Raw genomic sequence first — 18,519 nt, 5'->3', positions numbered from 1 at the left:
GGTCTTTCTGCTCTCCAGGCCTGAACACAGGCTGTTTCTCATGTTTGCCGAAGGCTGATTGCTGGCCAGCCTTGGTCCCCAGTATAATCCCAAATGCCTTGAGAAGCCTCTTCCCTCCCTCATCCACATTAGCGATCTTCCTCTTCTCCATTCTGTGGCTATTCCATCATGAAACTTTCCAGGCTGCATTGTGAACACCCATTCTCAAGTTTAATTTTCTTAATATGCTGAGAGATCCTCACAGGGAGGGACCTTGTCTGCTTTGTCTCCGAATCCCCACAGCCACGTTTATACAGCACTTAGAGCATGACCCGTGACTGGTAAGTGAGTGTGGAATTAAGATGAACCAAACTTTCTCCCTCTACCATGGAGCTTCTCTGATGAGTAACATCCCAGGACAAAAATACTAATAATTCCAGGCTAGTGGCTCCAGGCAGGTACTCCTGGCCCAGCATACCTGACTTCTGATCTTTAACCTCTGACCTCCCACTTGCACCTCTTCAAGTTTACAGCTCATCGCTGTCGTTCCCCATCCCCATTACATGAGGATCAAGTTCCTGGTTTCCATCCAGTACAACTCAAGCATAGGGTGGCCGGAGCAAGGCTTGAGAGACCAGGAAAGAAAAGTAACTCAGCCTCTACCTTCACTTTCTCTTTTTTAAAAGAGATCATTTTATAGAAATATAACAAATATACAGAGAAGTGAGGAAATCACTAGTACACAGTTCAAACATTCACATGAACACACTCAAGTTATCAGGACAAAAATCAGAAAATGACTAGGATCCCCAAAAGCTTCCTTTGTATCTCGTTCTAGTCCAACTTCTCCCAAAAGATAACCAAACCATCTTGATTTCTAGTATAGATTAATTTTTTCATAACAATGGAATTTTATAGTGTGTACCCATTTGAGTCTGGCTTTTTTCATTTAACTTTATAACTGCATGTTGCATGGTTGCATGTGATTTGGGTTTGTTCCTTCTCATAGCTGTCTAATATGCCACTGCATGAATACAACATCTTATTTATTCATTCTATGAATAAATCCATGATAGCTATGGGTCCATTAGGGATGCACATTTAAGTAGTTTTCCAATTTGAGTTTTATTATGAACAGTGCTGCTATATGCATTCATGTATGTGTCTTTTGGTGAATTATGTGTACATTTCTGTTAGTTGTTTACTGGATGGGCAATTTCTGGGTCATAAGCGTCCCAGCTTTAGTAGATATTGCTAAACAATTTTTCACAGTAAGATAGAGCTTAATCTAGGTAATTGCCAATACTTGATATTGTTGGGTTTGTTTTTTTAAACTACCTGGTACATGTGTAGAAATAGTACATTGTGATTTTAATTTTAACTTTTTTGATTTTTGCTTAGTGGACTGTCATTAGCTACTTAGACAATGTGTTTATCCAGGTCTCCAGATCAGTTTTTCTATTTTGTTGTTTGCCTTTTTCTTACTGAGTTGTATGAGTTCTTTATATAGTTCTGTATACAGTCTTTATGACTATATGAGTTGTATGAGTTCTTTATATGGTTCTTTGTACAGTCCTTTGTCAATTATGTGTATTCCAAATATCTTCCAATCTGTGGTTTGCCTTTTGGCTTTTGTAAACGTTTGATGAACGTTAATTCTAACATAGTCCATGTTGGGTTTTTTTTTTCTTTCATGATCAATACTTTTTGTATCTCTTATAAGAAATCTTTGTCTACTTCAAAATCATGAAGATATTCTCCTATATTTTCTTCTTGAAGTCGTACAGTTTTTGCCTTTGGCATTGAGATGTTGTATTGATACATAATTGAATTTATGTTTGGGGTGAGGTATGGCTCAATTGTTTTTTTTTTTAATGCAGAGCCATTTATTGGAATTCCTGTCTTTTTTCCCACTTTATTACCCTGACACCTTTGTTACATAGCAAGCTACTGTACACCTGTGGGTCTATTTATGGACTCTGTTCTTCTGTTCCATTAGTTTATCTATCTTCTTCCATGAACACACACTGCCTGAATTATGACCCCTTTATAGAAGGCCTTGATATCTGAAAGTGTTATCCAACTTTGCTCATCTTTAAGAACAAATCTTAAATAGTCTTTAAGATTATTTTGGCTGTTATTGATCCTTTGCATTTCTGCATCAATTTTAAAATCATGATCTTAATTTTCACATTTTAAAATACCTGCTGTTATTCAGATTGAGATTGTGTTGAACTTAGGAACAAATTTGGGGCAACTTAAAAACTTTACATTATTGAGTCACATAGATTATTTTGGAATTTTAACACACACAGTTTTGTACACCAATAATTTCCATCTACTCCTTATGCCTTCTCTTTCCCTCTTTTGCCTTATTGTACTGGGTAGAACTTCCAGTACCATGTTGAATAGAAGTGGTGATAGTGGGCATTCCAGCCTGTTCCCAATCTTATGGGGAAAACTTTTAATATTCATCCCTAAGCAAAACTTTTTGCTATGGCTTTCTTTTTTTTGTAGATATTTTTAAACCAAATAAAGAAAATCCCCTTCTGTTCTTAGTTTGATGAGTTGCTTTTGTTTGTTTGTTTTGGTACCAGGGATTGAACCCAGGGGCATTTAAACACTGAGCCACATCCCCAGCCCTTTTATGTTTTATTTTGAGACATGGTCTTTCTAAGTTGTTTAGGGCCTCAGTAAGTTTCTGAGGCTGCTAGGTTGCTGAGTTTTTTAATCATGAATGGATATTGAATGTAATCAAACACTTCTTCTATATCTATGAAGATATTTATATAAATTTTTCTGGTTATGTGATGAATTATATTGATTACATTTTTAATGTTAAATCACCCTTTTATTCCTGGAACAAACCCAATAAGGTACTATTTTGGGATTTCTGTATGGTAATGAAAGAGATTGGGCTTCTACCTTTATTTCCACCTTCAATTTTGAGATGGATTTTTTTTTTTAGTCCCAGCCTGACCCCTTTTTTGTCCTATGCATATATGGACTTGGTTAAACAGACTTTGCTTCTATTATTAGCTTAGGAAACTTTGCACAAACCCTCTGGCTTCCACCAATCACGAGTCAAACCCTGGTTTACCCCTCTACTGGCAGTGTGGTCTTCTGGCAAATGACAGACCTCTCTGAACCTACTTCTTCTTCATTGAAATGAGACAGAGAAGCAAATTCACCAGTTCATCAAAAAGCACCTCGTACAAGTAGGTGCTCAGTAATTCCTATTTCTCTTCTTTCTATGGCTTAAAATCTTTTGAAAATAGAACATCAGCTTTCTTATTTGCAGACACAGCTGATAGAGTTCAGATTCAAACATGAAATATGTACTAGCAGAGTGGGAGACGTCTTTTTTGTTGTTGTTACACTCAAACGAAAAAAAAAAAAAAGCAAAGTTATTTACTGCTCCTGCTAAGCTTTTAAATACAAGCTCCTAGAGTTTTAAAATTAGATAAACATTGCTAGAATCTATCATCCAAAATGCTGCAGTTCCTTCCCTGGGGCTTTAAACTCAGGTGCTAATGATATATTAAACGTTTGGAAGCTGTCCAGGAATATAGCCTCTTTCCCATATATAACTATGTTTATGTGGAAAAGTCAGCTTCGAAGAACACTTTTAAATAAAGTTCCCCTTTCTAGAAACACAATCCCAGTGTTACTTGTTAATTCATAATAACCCTTCAACCAGGCTGTACCGGAGCGATGGGGATATGAGTTGGGGAGTGCCCTGAAATTATGCTCTTCACCTCAGAGATGGGAATCAAGTGAATGCCCAGACTTTAGAGACATTCCAACAAATCAAGAGTAAGAAGTTCAGAAAAAAAATTTGGCTTACAGGGCCAAGTCCAAAAACTCTGAAATATATGAGGATCAAGAGCTAGAAGACACCATCCTGCTACACCTCCTGTTTTCCCCACCCCATGGTGACAGCCATAGGTGACATCAGAATGACCTCCTAACTAAATATAGATTTGGCTCAAACTATGGATCCCTTGTGGAAAATGAAGGGCATGACCTTAAGTTCATCAAATCTGTGGGAAATCTCAGCCCTGCAATTCAGTTCCTTCATCCACCACATGCTAGGGTAACTGACCCACCTGGCAGGACCACTGTGAGATGGAGGGACGTCAGCTAACACCTGTGAAGTGTAGGATGCAGGAAACAGGCCCGACAAATGGTGGCAGGTGTGAAGATGGTGATCCTGATGAATGATGATGACAGCAATGACGTGGTGATGGTGGCAGTGACGATGAGGACAACATCCCCAGCTTTGAAGGGAGGGGTGGTGAAGGATCACCTGAATTCAACTTACAGAAACAGAAGGGGCAGCCCCAGCTGGCTCTTGTCCCATCCTCACAGTTATTTTAAGGATCCCTGGGCCCAGACACATGAAATTAGTTGGATGAGCCATGTCTCAATTTGGGTGCCCCCCAAAACAGAATCTGAGGCAAGGACTGCATATATAAACCCCAAAGCCATGACCCAATGACCCACTTCCTCTAGTCACACCATACCTACCTACAGTTACTACCCAGCTAGTTAATCCCTGTTAGGGGATTAATGCACTGATTAGGTTGAGACTCTCATAGCCCAGTTATTTCATATATAAATTTTCTTGCATTATCTCACACATGAGTTTTTGTGGGACACCTCGTAGCTAAGCCATAACACCTGCCTTTCCTGGATAAGTAAAATATTAATATTAAAACAATAATTTGTTGATTCTTTTATGTACCAGGAACTGTGCCAAGTGTTTTTACATGGATTTCCTCTGTAACCCCATAACCACCTCAGTAGTTACGGACTATAATTATTTCTATTTCACAGATAAGAAAACTGAGTCTTAGAGAACTTAGCAGGTTGTTCAAGGTTGCACAGTCAATAGATGATGGAAACAGGAATGCAATGGTGACTTTAAACCATAGGAGTTCTCCTTTGTCTTTCAAGAAATTTGGGGGGAAAAAAATAAAGGACCAGTTAATGCAAGATCAACATGGATGAAACTCAAATTCATTACACCAAGTTAAAGGAATCAGACTTTTAAATGCTAAATACTGTTTGAGTCCTTTTATGTTATATTCAACAAAAAGGCAAAAATTGCAGAGGCAAAGAATAAGACCAGAGGTTGCCAAGGGCTGGGGGTGGTGGGATGGAACTGATTACAAAAGTCATGAGGAGGGCTGGGGCTGGGGCTCAGTGGCAGAGTACTTGCCTAGCATGTATGAGGCACTGGGTTCGATTCTCAGCACTGCATACACATAAATAAAATAAAGGTCCATCAACAACTAAAAAATAATATTTTTCAAAGTCATGGAGATTTTGGGGGAGTCATAGAGCTATTCTATACCTCAATTGTGGCAGTGGCTACATAATTATGTGCATTTGTGAAAACTTGCCAGACTGTATATTAAAAAGTGTGAATATTACTGAATTTAAAGTGAACTCTTATTTTAAAATGGGAAATAAAGACAGAATGCGATTTTCCTCTGATTGTCCCAGCCATTGTTCAACTGTGGGAATTAAGGGGGAGCAAAAGGCAAAGTTTTAAAGACTTGTTAGCAGAGATAGGCTCAGGTGGGGGCTCGGGTTAGATTGCAAGGAGAAGAGTTCAGAGGGAGTTGGCAAACGGTGAGTGCAGGTTGCTTTCCTGAAATGCCTGGAGGAGCAGGGAAGATCTGCTTCTGTGGGAAGAGAGCATTGGTGAAGTCGTGTTCATCCCAACTGAGAAAGCTAGAGCCTCTTAAAAGAGGAACTCTTCAGTGGAAAAGAAATTGGAGGGCCACCTTATCCTCATATTTACCATTTCTGGCCCTCCTTGTGTCTTCAGGTAGACATGAGTTGCCATCTGTTTCCATTTCCCTTTGGCCTGAAGAACTTCCTTTAATATTTCATAGACAGCAGATGAGCTAGTAATAAATTCACTTAGCTTTCACTTATCAAAAAATGTTTTATTTTGCCCTCATAGTTGAAGAATATTTTTGCAAGGTAATAGAATTCTAGGGTGATGGGTTTATTTCTTTCAAATAGAGGTGTCACTTCCTTGTCTTCTGGTTTGCCTTGTTTTTGGAGTGAGCAGTCTCATCTTTGTTCTCATTTTCATGTGTCTTTTATTGCTGCTGGTTGCTGTTAAGATTTTTGTCTTTGTCTTTAATTATCAGTTTATGATATGCTTAAATGTCTTTTTTATTTTGTTTCTTTTTTAAGTATAATTTTTTTTTACTTTTAACTGGTTTGGATCCATAGGTTGATATTTTTCATCAAATTTGGGAAAATTTCAAGCATTGCTTATTCATATTTCTCCAACCCAATCTCTGTTCTCGCCTACGAGGACTCCATTCAAACCACTTACTTTTATTGCACAGGTCACTAGTAATACAGTTCAATTTGTTTTAGACTTTTTTTTCTCTGTACTTCATTTTGAATTGTTTATATCACCCAATCTTTCAGCTTACTGATGTTTTCCTTTGCTGTGTCCAAATACAGATAATATAATTTTCAGTTCTAGAATTTCCATTTGGGCTTAAGAAAAAAGTTTCTATTTCTCTGCCAGAATTCCCCATCTGTTCATTCATCATGTCCATCTTTTCTTTAAATTTTTGAACATACTGATAATACCTGTTTTACAGCCCTGATATGTTATACCCAAATATCAGTCATCTCAGCAACTGTTAGCTGTTTTTTCTCTTGTTTGGGTCACATTTTCTTCTATACATATTTATATTTTTTTTCATTGCATGATGGACATTGTTAAGGCTACATTGTTGAGTATCTGGGCTTTTTTTTTTCTTCCTTTAAAGAATATGGAGTTCTGATCTGGCAGATGGTTAATTTACTGGTGGATCTGCTTGATTCCCTTTCAAGCCGTGTTTCTAAATTTTGTTAGGCTAAGTCTAGAGTAGCCTTTACTCTAGTAAGTTGATTGTTAGGTTGTGGTTTTTCTAGGCTCTCAATTGAATGCCCAAATAGTCAACAAAGCTTCTCTAGTGCAGATAGTTAAAAGTCCTGTATCTCTAGCATTGTGTCACCTCTGTAATCTCAACTTGCGTTTATCAGTATGGTATCACACACACACACACACACACACACACACACACACACACAAACACACACACACACACAAACACACACACATACACACAAACTCAACTCAACTCTTAGCTCCCCAGTAGCTATTTTCTGTCAGCCCTTGTGGAGTCTCACCCTGCCCTGTGCAGCTTAGTGTTTGGTTAAAATTTTAAGGGAATGCCTATCATATTTCTGAAGCTTCTTCACTTGGTAGCTCCTGCCTTTGGGGCACTCTAACCCATAAATCCTACCTACTTCAGCATCACCAAATGCCCGCCCTTACCTCCTCAGCTCAGCCAGTTGCCTGTTCTCTTCTGTTCTCTGCTCTGCTCTACCTTCCTGCACTACAAACCACAAAGTGTCCTGGCAGAAGTCCAGGGGTCATAGTCCTTTGCTGTCTGTTTTCTGACATCTGAAAACTTTGCATGTTTTTCTCAGTTTCACAGTTACTTCTGTCTACAGGAGTAAACCCAGCACCATTTACTTCATCAGAGTCAGAAGCAGACGTGAAGTGAACATCTATAGATTTGGGGACTGTCTCTAAATAACGTTATCTTATTCTCTACTTCACATATTTATATGTGAATATCTTATATTTTTATAAGATAGTCATACACCTTCATGTTCCACCTGGCTTACTGATCTCATTAGTCCTCATTTATCCTTTATAAACACACACACACACACACACACACACACACACACACATGACCTACTACTCATAGTTCACAATGTACCTCTTCTTTTTCTAATGCCCCTGATTGTGCATCTACCTATCCTTCTGAAAAACAAAATTGCCTTTTCTCAATTCCCTAACTGTCTTGCTAACTCGTACTTATCCTTCAGAATTTAACTCGCTGTCATCTCCTCCAGGAGACGGTATCTCCTCTGGTACTATCATAGATAAATGTCCCCTTCTTTGTGTTTAATATTCCACTTGCGTTTATCAATGTTGTGTCACACACACACACACACACACACACACACACACACACAACTGTATTGTAATTGCCTGTTATGACCTGTCCTTTATGTCCTTCAACTCATCCTCTAGATAACATCTCAAGGACAGGGATCTTGGAGTTGCCGCAGCCTGGCAGAGATTTTGGCAGACATTTTATACAATGGGTCACATAATAAATATTTTAGAGTTTTCAGACCAGACATCTTCTGTGGTAACTACTCAACTTGGTCACTCTACCATGAAAGCAGCTATAGACAATACAGAGATAAAATGTAAAATTCAAAACTTCATTGGAACAAAAACAGGCAGCTGTAGCTTGATGATGTGTTGTTAGCAGAGTATTATGCCAGTAAATGTTCACTGAATGAATCAGTAGAATAGATAGAATCTTATTACTGAAGACCTCTGAGGAACTGGAATAGAATGTAATCAGTTTCATAAGTGCAAGATTTTCCCAGGAATGAAAAAGTGACACTTGAGACCCGAGAGAAGAAAAAAAAAAAGGTTGCTGAATGAAGAAAGAAAATCGAGGAATTTCTGGCCTCATTGACAGAGGTCCTCATGCAGAGTTTTTGCCATACTGGAAAGGGTTGGTCAGAGTGAGTCTCTGCATCAGCCAAGAGCAGGAAGACCCAGACAGCAAGTACAAACTGTGTCCTGGGAAGCACCCAGAGAAGCCCAGCTATGTATCCAAATCTAAAGCAGTGGAAGTTAAGTAGATCCTGGGCCTGGGTCTAGGGTGAGGGTAACAAGGCCATGCAGGAAGTGAGATCCAGGACAACTTATGAATAGCTCCAGAAGGTCCACAATATTTTTTTCTGGCCACATGGTGCATGGATGAGTTTATGGATGGGCTGACCTTGGCCTTCTCAGAAGATTTAAGTAACAAGGTCATCTACTAAGAGATCAAGCAGGAAGGTGAAGATAGAACTTAGAGGTTGGAGATCTACTTGGTGTAGTAAATTCCATTAGGGCCCAAACCAAGGATAAACTGAGAGTGTAATGAGTGAGGCTGAGGTTGGACAATAGGAGGCTGCAGCAACCCAGTCAGTAAGGCTGCAGGACATTCGCCCATGGAGCACTATGAATGGATATCAAGGAAATGAATGGGAAGCTATTTCAGGACTAAGGTTGGCAGGGGATTGCTGTCACTGGCCATGAAATCTGGGCAGTCACTGAACACCTGCTATATCAGTTGGGGTTCTTTATGGAAGCGGAATCAATAGGATGTGTTTGCACATATACAAAGATATTTATTATTAGGAATCGGCTCAACCAGTTACAAAGACTGATAAGTTGGCAATAGGCAGAGTTAGCAAGCTGGCAACTGGAGAGCCAGTGGTGTGGTTCCAGTCTAAATCTGAAGGCCTGAGAACCAGTAGAACAGATCACGTATTTCTAACCTGAAGACCAAAAGGCTCAAGACTCGGGAAGAGTCAGTATTTCCACTTGAGTCCAAAAGCAGGGGGGGAAATGATGTCCCAGCCTGAAGGCCATCAGGCAGCAGGAACTCCCTTGTATTTGGGAAAGTCACTCTTAGTGTTCTATTCAGGTCTTCAACTTACCAGGTGGGCCCGCCCACTCAGAGAAATCCGTTTTATTCCACCTACTGATTCAAATGTTAGCTCTATCCCAAACGTCCTCACAGAACCTCCTGAATAATGTTTGACCAATGCCTGAATCCCTCACACCCATCAAGTTGACACTTCAAATTAAGCATCACACCTGCCACGTGAATGGCACACCTCACAGAATCCACCTACTGTGCAACATCCCTCTTCCAACACCAGATGCGAGGCAGACATGGTTCTTCTTTGATGAATGCTGGTATGTTGGCAACTTTGTGAACAATGGTCATTTAGCGCCAGTGATGACAATAGAAAAAAAAATGTCAGGAAAGACATTACCACACATATATTTATGGTATTTCCATGGAGTCACTTTTTAGACAAATGTGCCTGGTTGAACGTCAGCATCTCCAACTTGCATGTCTCATCATTTCGTCCTCCCAGATTCCCATTGCCTCTGTCCCATGTAAGCTTATCCAAGCTAAAGAGAGTTGACACCTAGACCCAGAAATGTAGAGGCCCCCAGAAGCAGTGAGGGGCATGCTAAGTCAAAGAGCTGTGTCCTTCCCTAAGAGACAAAAGGGTTGGTGCCAATCTGCTTCTCTGCCTGCTCTGGTTTAGATCTGGAATGTTCTCCAAAGGCTCATGTGCTAAAAGCTTGGTCCCCAAGATAGCAATGTTTAAAGGAAATTTTTTTTACAACATGATGGGATCCTGAAGGCTCTGACTTCATGAATCCGTTGAAGGGTTCATAATTGAGTAGATTACGGGGAGGTGGTGGAAATTGTAATGGATGTGATATAGTTGACAGGACTGAGTTCTTGGGAACTGTATCTTGTCCCCAGGAACCCTTTCCTTTCTCTCTCTCTCTGCTTCCTACACCCCACAGATACCAGCATCTTCACTTAACAACTTCTGTGATGTTGTATTAACTTACTTAACCTCCTCAAGTCCAAGTTTGCTCATGTAAAAAAAAAATAAGAATGATGATAACATCAATATCAAAAGAGATTTCCTTTTGTGTCTAATTAGATTATACAGATCACATCCTTGGCACATCTAACTCTGGTCCACTAAATGTCTCTTTCATTTCCTGCCTTCCCAGAGAGGTAAAGGGAAAAGGGTGAGTGTTCTGGAACCAGAGAGACCTAGGTTTGAAACCCAGCTGTGCTCCTCCCCAGCTCTGTGAGTATGGATGTGTTCCTTTAACTCTCTGGGCCTCAGTTCCCTCATCTAGCACATCAAGATAAGATTGTCATGAGGATCACACAGGAAAGCACAGTCCTATGAGGCTTTGAGTCTTCTTATCTGAGCTGTTAATAGGATTCCTGCCTGTCCCGCCCATCTATCTCCCTGGCCTGTGTCCTCCCTTCCTTCTATTTCTCTGAATCTCTGGGAGCCCTCCTTCCGGTGGGAAAGTGTTCTTGCTCACCTACCTTCTTTGGGATTCTTGTGGATTCCCATAGTGCTCTCTATCTGAAATCATACTGAGAACTTTGTTTTGTAGTGTTTTTACAGATTTCACAGTTCTTTCCAAAACCAGCCCAATTAATTTGCACAACTCTGGGAGACAGTCCAGACTTGTAACTATTATCCCTATTTTTAAAAGGGGTGGAAAGGCTGGGGGTGTAGCTCAGAAGTAGTGTCCTTTCCTAGCACATGTTAGGTCCTGGATTCAATTATATATATATATATATATATATAAAACTGAGGCTCTAAGAGATTAAATTACTGATGCATGATCACAGTTGGAGGCCTACAGACAAGTCTTCCAGCACTGGGTCTCCATGCCTTTCTTTCCTGTACAACTGTGCACCTGTGTGACTGCCACTCACCTGGCATCTATGCCCATTCTAATGTTGCAAATTTTTTCTCCATCTGTACCTTGTCCTCTCCAGGGAGGATGTATTCTTGTCTCTTCCTGTCACTGAGTACATTGCACATTCCTGTTATTTGGACAATGTCATTAAACGTGTTGAAATTTGAATGAATGTGTCATGTTGCAAAATCACTGTAGGAAACTCACAACTGTATTGTATTGTCATGAGGATCTCACAGGAAAGCACAGTCCTATGAGGCTTTGGGTCTTCTTATCTGAGCTGTTAATAGAATTCCGGCCGTTCCTGTCCCACCCATCTTTCTCTAGAGGTTGAACTGGTACAATGAAATTTTATTCAAGAGTTAAGAATCATGCCAGGTGTCATGGGCACACATCTCTAATCCCAGCAACTTGGGAGGCTGAGGTAGGAAGATCATAAGTTCAAAGTCAGCTTCAGCAACTTAGTGAGGCCCTAAGAGATGGAGCGAGACTCTGTCTCAAAAAATGAGAAAGGGCTGAGGATGTGACTCAGTGGTTAAGTGCCCCTGGGTTCAATCTCTGGTAAACCACCTCCCCCTGCCCCAAAAAGTAGAAGAAGAACCATAAAGATAGACTCTGGTCTGGAGATACCTGCTTCTCTGTACTCAATTCCTTGGACTTTGATTCCTTGGATGAGGGCATTAGGAATTAGCTGCTTCATTCCTGTACCCTGCACTTGTGTTCTGTAATAACCCTGACAAGCTAGATTGTAATTAATCTGCTATCCATCTGTTTCCCCACCCCCAGCCTGAGAGTCCCTTCAGGGCAACTGCCATATCCTATTTTTGTCAGTGCCCATGGCCTGCCACTGTGCTTGGCACACCGTTAATGGAAGTTGAATGAATAAATCAGAGAGACCCATCTGGGCCCTACCTCTGATCCCATGATGTGCTTATTCCCATTGTCCTGCTCATCACATTCCATATTATGCATAATTTCTTATCTCTTATTCTGAATTAAGGACAGGTTTCAGGTTTTATTTATTTTTGAAGCCTCCCTACCAACCATGAAAGAAGGAAAGCATAATTACCGAATTACTGAATTCTCTATTCTGGGCCAGTAGTGATTCCACCCACATGATCTCATTTTTAAATAACATCATTAATCACATATTTATCATAATAGGTCAATAAGGTAGGCATTAGCATCCCTGAATTATAAAAGAGAGAGCTGAGACCCAGAGAAATAAAATAATGGAATCTGACCCAACTTAACACAGCCAATAAGTGGCAATGCTAGGACTCCAACCCTGAATGTTGGCACTCAGACCAAGGTCTTTTCCGTATTGCTCATGGTTTGTTTTAATAGCACACAAGATAGCTGAGCCCTTTAACTTAGCAGGTGTCAGGTGCTCTGCTGCACGGAGGCTTGAACTTCATCACATTGAATCAATTGCCTGCATGAGCTGCTTCTGGAAACATACGGAGCACCCCCAATGCCTCAGGCCCAGTGCTGAAGACGGACCCTCAGAGAGCTGAAGTCTAGGGGGACAACAGAATGTACCAGCAATAGAAAATAGGATCTGTGGATGGAGAGACAGGGGAGAAGAACTCACATATGCCTGAGGTGGTCTTGGGAGGCTTCAAGTAATTGATGAAGGAGGAATAAGGGTTGGCCAAGCCAAGCGAGAGGTGAGCACAGAGGAACGGCATGTGCCAAATCACTGAGGTGCAGAATTACAGGTAGGACAGGCCTGGGATGAGGGGTATCTTTGGGTAATAGCACAGGGGGTGCAGATGATGATGAATCTGGTCTCCCTGTGTTCAAATCACGAGCCAAAGGTCGAAATAGGTTACCAGCCCTTGTTTCTACATAAGCTTGCTGTTAGCTTAGATGACAGTTTGGGACATTCTTTCGAGCGAGGAAATGAATTAGAAAAGTAGCTAGCAGCATCTCCACCTGTGTTCTTTAGGTATATGTGGGATGAACATGAAGTCTGTATTTCTCTGATGTGAAATGATGAGCAATTGGGCAGACCCACAATGGTGATGTCATCTGCTTGGGGTTGGGCACGGTTGTCCTCAGTGGGCCAGAAGGGTGCAGCCTGGCTTTATGCCCATGTTCTTTTTTGGGTTTGTTATTCTTTGTAGGTATACATGACAGTAGAATGTATTTTGACATATTATACACACATGAAGTTCAACTTATTCTAATTAGGATCCATTCTGGTGGTTGAACATGATGTGGAGTTTCACTGGTTGTATATTCATATATGAACATAGGAAAGTTACGTACAATTCATTCTGTCTTTCCTATTCCCATCCCTCTCCCTCCCCTTCAGTCCCCTTTGTCTAATCCAATGAACTTCCTTTCTTCCTTCCTGCCCCCTTATTGTGTGTTAGCAGCTGCATGTGAGAGAGAACATTCAGGCTTTTGGTTTCTTGTTTGGATTTTTTTTTACAGGGGTAGGGGTCTTATTTCACCTATTTCATGATAGTCTTCATCCATTCACCAGCAAAAGTCATGTCTTTCTTTTTTATGGCTGAGTAATATTACCTTGTGTATATGTACCACAATTTCTTTGTCCACTCCTATGTTGAAGGGAAACTAGGTTGGTTTCATAGCTTAGCTATTGTGAATTGAGCTGTTATAAACATTAATGTGACTATGTCACTGTAGTATGCTGATTTTAAGTCCTTTGGGTATATACCAAGGAGTGGGATAACTGAGTCTAATGGTGGTTCCATTTCAAGTTTTCTGAAGAAGCTCCATATTGCATTCCAGAGTGGTTGCATCAATTTGCAGTCCCACCAGTGCCCCTGAAGCAGAAAGCCCTGGGGATAGCAATGGCAGCTATCTAAACAAGACCTGTTAAGAATCATTTTTGTAGATGGGATGGGCAGGGTGGAATGAAGAGATCTGCCCATTCTGGGTGTCAATATGGTAAAACAAAAACATCAGTTGTTTCACCTAATTCAATTTTTTTCCTTCAGTGTGCCAAAAATTTCTTTAGCTTAAGACTTTGTAAAACCAACCAAAGAATGCCTGAGAATTGAGCCAATCCTGTGATAAACTATATGTGACTTAGTCAATGATAAATATAGATGCATCCATATTTATTGCATGGAAAAACAAGTCCAACGTGGTGCTGATGTTGACTATCAGCTCTTTCTTCCTTGCAAACTTGTATAAAATCCTCAACTTCTGTCTCCTCATGCTCTTGTGTTGAGCATTAATTCCCTCCTGCCATCCTGCTACAACAACCACCTCACACGGGCATCACCAGACCACTGTGGACTGGTCACTTCCACACGTCCTGTCTGTCCTAGCCTTTGGATATGGCTAGCCTGCTTGCCCCTCATATTGCAGTGCATGCAAAAGCCAGGTGAAGACCGCCACACTCATCCTGAGAATTGCTGCAGGCTGTTCCCCACACACCCCTTAGCTTTTGCTCTTGCTCACCTCCCCATCTCTCCACTTCAGTTTTGCTCCCTCCAATGCATCCTCCAAGCTGCTGCCTGGATGATTTATCTAAAATTCAAATGCAATCATGTCCCTCCCCTGCTCACAACCCTTCAGTGGTTTTCAGATCCTTTCAAATGACACCCAAATTCCTGAAGCATTTAGAGCAAGGCCATTCCTAAGCAGGCTCCTTTCTACCTCCCTGGCTTCTTCTCCTAACTGTCCCCTTGACAGCTTGTGACACAGCAATGCTGAATTACTCCTGACTCTCCAAACACACCATGTTATTTAGTGTTTCTGAGTCTGCCAGAAATAGCCTTTCCTCTCCAATCTGCCATACAAATCTGATCAGCCTTTAAAATTCTCTTAACGGAGGCCCTCCCAGACAGAGGGCATCCCTGGGCTACCTCTCTGTCTTGTGCGGACACCTGCTGTTGGCCTGTCTGCACATTCCCCAGACTTGCTTGTTCATAGGGACTGTGCATGTCACTGAACAGCAGTGAGCCTAACACGGAATAGGTGCCTCCTCTGTGCCCCTTGACCTACTGTCCAGTTATCTCTTCTCCCCATCACTTGAGGGTCTCCTGTTTCAGGCACAGCCACACTGATATCTCTGCATCCCATCTGACTTTCCCAGGTCGAGCCAATCACTGGTCTGCCATCATCGGTGGATCCCACTCCAAGAATTACGTGCTGTGGGAGTATGGAGGCTACGCCAGCGAAGGTGTCAAACAAGTTGCAGAGCTGGGCTCTCCCGTGAAGATGGAGGAAGAAATTCGACAACAGGTAAGAACAGAATCATAGACTAACCAAAATCCAGGAATGCAGTAAAGCATCCCTTAGATTTCTCATCCAGGTCCTGAAAATGCAGTACAATGGGCTAGAAGAAAACCTATGTGATGAGTTTGGGGTTTTGTGTTAAGGGGAAAACAGGTGACAAGTGCCTAGGTTATTGTCTCGGGTTTTTCCTGACTTCATTCTGTGTTTGTCAGCCTGTGCTCCATGCTGCCGCTGTGGCCATTGTTGGGATACCATGTCTCTGGCCCCCTGAGAGTCAAAGCAGTGATTTACAGGGTTTTTTTTTAACTATGATCCTTAGGGGATGGGAATGATGCTCAAGCTGTCTAAGCCAAATTGTCACTTCTGAAAATAAACCGTGGTGTATTGGCACATGCTTTTTGCAACTGTAACTTGAGGTTTTTGATAAATTAGCTGGTCATCTGTCATAATCACAGTGTGCTGAAGCCTTCTCTGTGTGCCCTGTCTCACGGGCCCAGGAGCTGCTGCAGGAGCTAGCCCCCAATCATCCCACCGAGAGCTAAGGGAGGAAAGGCCCATCTTGCCAACTTGTTTGGCTGAAAATGCCATTGTTCCTCATCAAAAGCCAATGTGTCTGACACGAGAGAGAGAGGGTGAGGTGAGACTCTTGGAAGAGGCGAGCAGTTTGTCAACAGCTGTGTGCTATGGAGAGGCAACAGCCTAGCTCCGGCTGTCGCTGCCCATCAAAGCCCCTCCAGCCTGAGAGAGCTCTGGGAGCAGCCCTATCTTACTGCCCACCAGGTGTTCTGGAGGAAAGAGGGAAGAAACAAACTGTTCTTTGGGAGTGGTCATCTCACAGCATGGTCACTGAGAGGCCATCGTCCTCCCTGTACTCCTGTCTGACGTCTCCTGAAACCATGCAGGAGGCCCCTCACACATGGATGCCCAGGTGACAAGATATGCAGGTGCTCAGAGGCCTTAGTGGTGCCAGGGCATGGGGACAGCTGAGACCTTCCCCTGGAAGCCCCCCAAGTCATGACTCCGAGCTCCCTGCAAACCTGACTGAAATGAATGTAGCAAAGGTCACTCTGACTCCCACTATAATCGCCAAAGAAATCCTTCTGGACCAAAGTTGAAAAATGCCCAAGAATGTGTTCCTTATTAATTTGATTTGAAGTCTTTTTTCTTGGGGGGAAAAAATGTTTGACCAGATGTTTTAAGACTGCACGCTATTCATCAAAAGTTTGGCCATCTAGCTCCCCTGAGGTTCTGTGACTCAGGCTGCCGGGCCTAACAAGAGATGCCACTCCAGGCAGAGTCACAAGGGCTCCATATTGGTGCTAGTCTGTCTGGCCTGTCATGGGTGAGACCCTCTTTCTGGGATATGGATAGTCCACGTTCCTGATTCTCAAGCTTGGAACTGTGACCCATAGACTTGTCCAACTCTGTGATATGGGATATTGAAAACCATTTGTTACAAATAATAGTTGAAATTCTAAAGTTAAGGGGGGGGTGACTCAAAATAGAGTAGGGAGGAAGAGCATGAGAAGAAGATTACCACTAAACAGGGAAGAGAGGATGGAGGGAATGGGAGAGAGAAGGGGAATTGCACAGAAGATGAAGGAGATGCTCATCGTTATACAAAATACATGCATGATGATGTGAGGGGGAAGAAAAAAAAGAGAGAGAAGTGTGTCACAGTAGATTGGGTAGAGAGAGGTGATGGGAGGGGAGGGGAGGGGAGGGGGGATAGGAAGGGCAGCAGAATACAATAGACACTAGTATTGCTCTACGTATATACATGGCCGTATAACCAATGTGATCCTGCAACCTGTACATGTGGAAAAATGAGAATTCATACCCCATTTGAATCAAATGTATGATATGTCAAGATCATTGTATTGTCATGAGCAACTAATAAACAAAAAGAAATACTAAAGTTAACAAATAAATTAGATCAAGGTCAAGGGCATCTTCATAATAATGTCAGTCTCACTTATTGGCTGTCTTGGGAGGTTTCTGGAGAGAAGAGAAGCATGCAGGATTCATACAAACCTAGGATTCCATGGCACTGATGAACACTGTCCTCTGTCACAAGTATAAAAAGGTTGGAAACTCTGGGATGGGACCCTATCCCTAGGATTTCCCTCTTAGGAGAGTGTGCTTTGCTTGGGGTGATTCTCACCAGCATGCCTGGGGCTGGCCTATACAGCACTCAGGCAGAGTCTGCCTATCCCAGCAGGCTACCGTCCCTGACATAAAGTCATATAATAGTAAGTTTAATTGTGAAGACAACCCATGGGAAGGAGCAGCATGTGCCAGTGTCTGTCACTACTGTGGAGGGTACTGGACCTCTATTGTTAGCTCCCTTTACATCCAGTCTGACAGGACAATATTATTATCCCAGTTCTACAGATCAGGATACCAAGGCCTGTTTAATTGCAGAAAATACCAGAATCCATGCCCAAGTCTGTCCATCTCCAAAGCCTATGCACAGTACAAAAAGTATAATTTGTGGGGCTCAGTGCAGACACGGGGTTCCTTATTCAAACTTAAGAATTTCAAGATGGTGATGCTGCAAATTTCAAAGCATGGGGCCCAGGGAGACTGCACAGGTCACAACACCCACAAAGCCAGCCCTCCCTGTGCACCTTCCCTGCCCACTCCCGCTGCCTTCCAGAGGAACTCCTCTCACCAGCCTCTGGATGAGACCTCTGCTAGCAGCACATCAAGTTCCCAGCTCCTTGAAAAGTCAGCTGGGCAGAGTAATTTCAGGGTCCCTTCACTTCTATACAATTCATGGCCCTGAATATTGTTCCCAACAAACACATGACTCGTACTTTTGTCTAAGTCAGGCAAGAAGCAACATGAAAGGAAGCACGGATATGAATCCTCCTAGAATATAAAAGTGT

The 18,519-nt window shown here is 42.0% G+C and overlaps 1 protein-coding gene across 1 annotated transcript in view; it reads left to right on the top strand.

The window, feature by feature from the left end:
* Spon1 (spondin 1) overlaps positions 1–18,519 on the top strand; it is a 266,766-nt gene that overhangs the window by 140,679 nt on the left and 107,568 nt on the right. The window contains exon 6 of the mRNA XM_005326779.5: positions 15,486–15,634. Within this exon, the coding sequence (XP_005326836.1) occupies positions 15,486–15,634 (149 nt within the window). The remainder of the gene's footprint in view (positions 1–15,485; positions 15,635–18,519) is intronic.

Source organism: Ictidomys tridecemlineatus, chromosome 4 (genome assembly GCF_052094955.1).
Source record: "Ictidomys tridecemlineatus isolate mIctTri1 chromosome 4, mIctTri1.hap1, whole genome shotgun sequence".
Taxonomy (NCBI): Eukaryota; Metazoa; Chordata; class Mammalia; order Rodentia; family Sciuridae; genus Ictidomys; species Ictidomys tridecemlineatus.
This window is presented reverse-complemented; position numbering and strand designations above follow the sequence as displayed.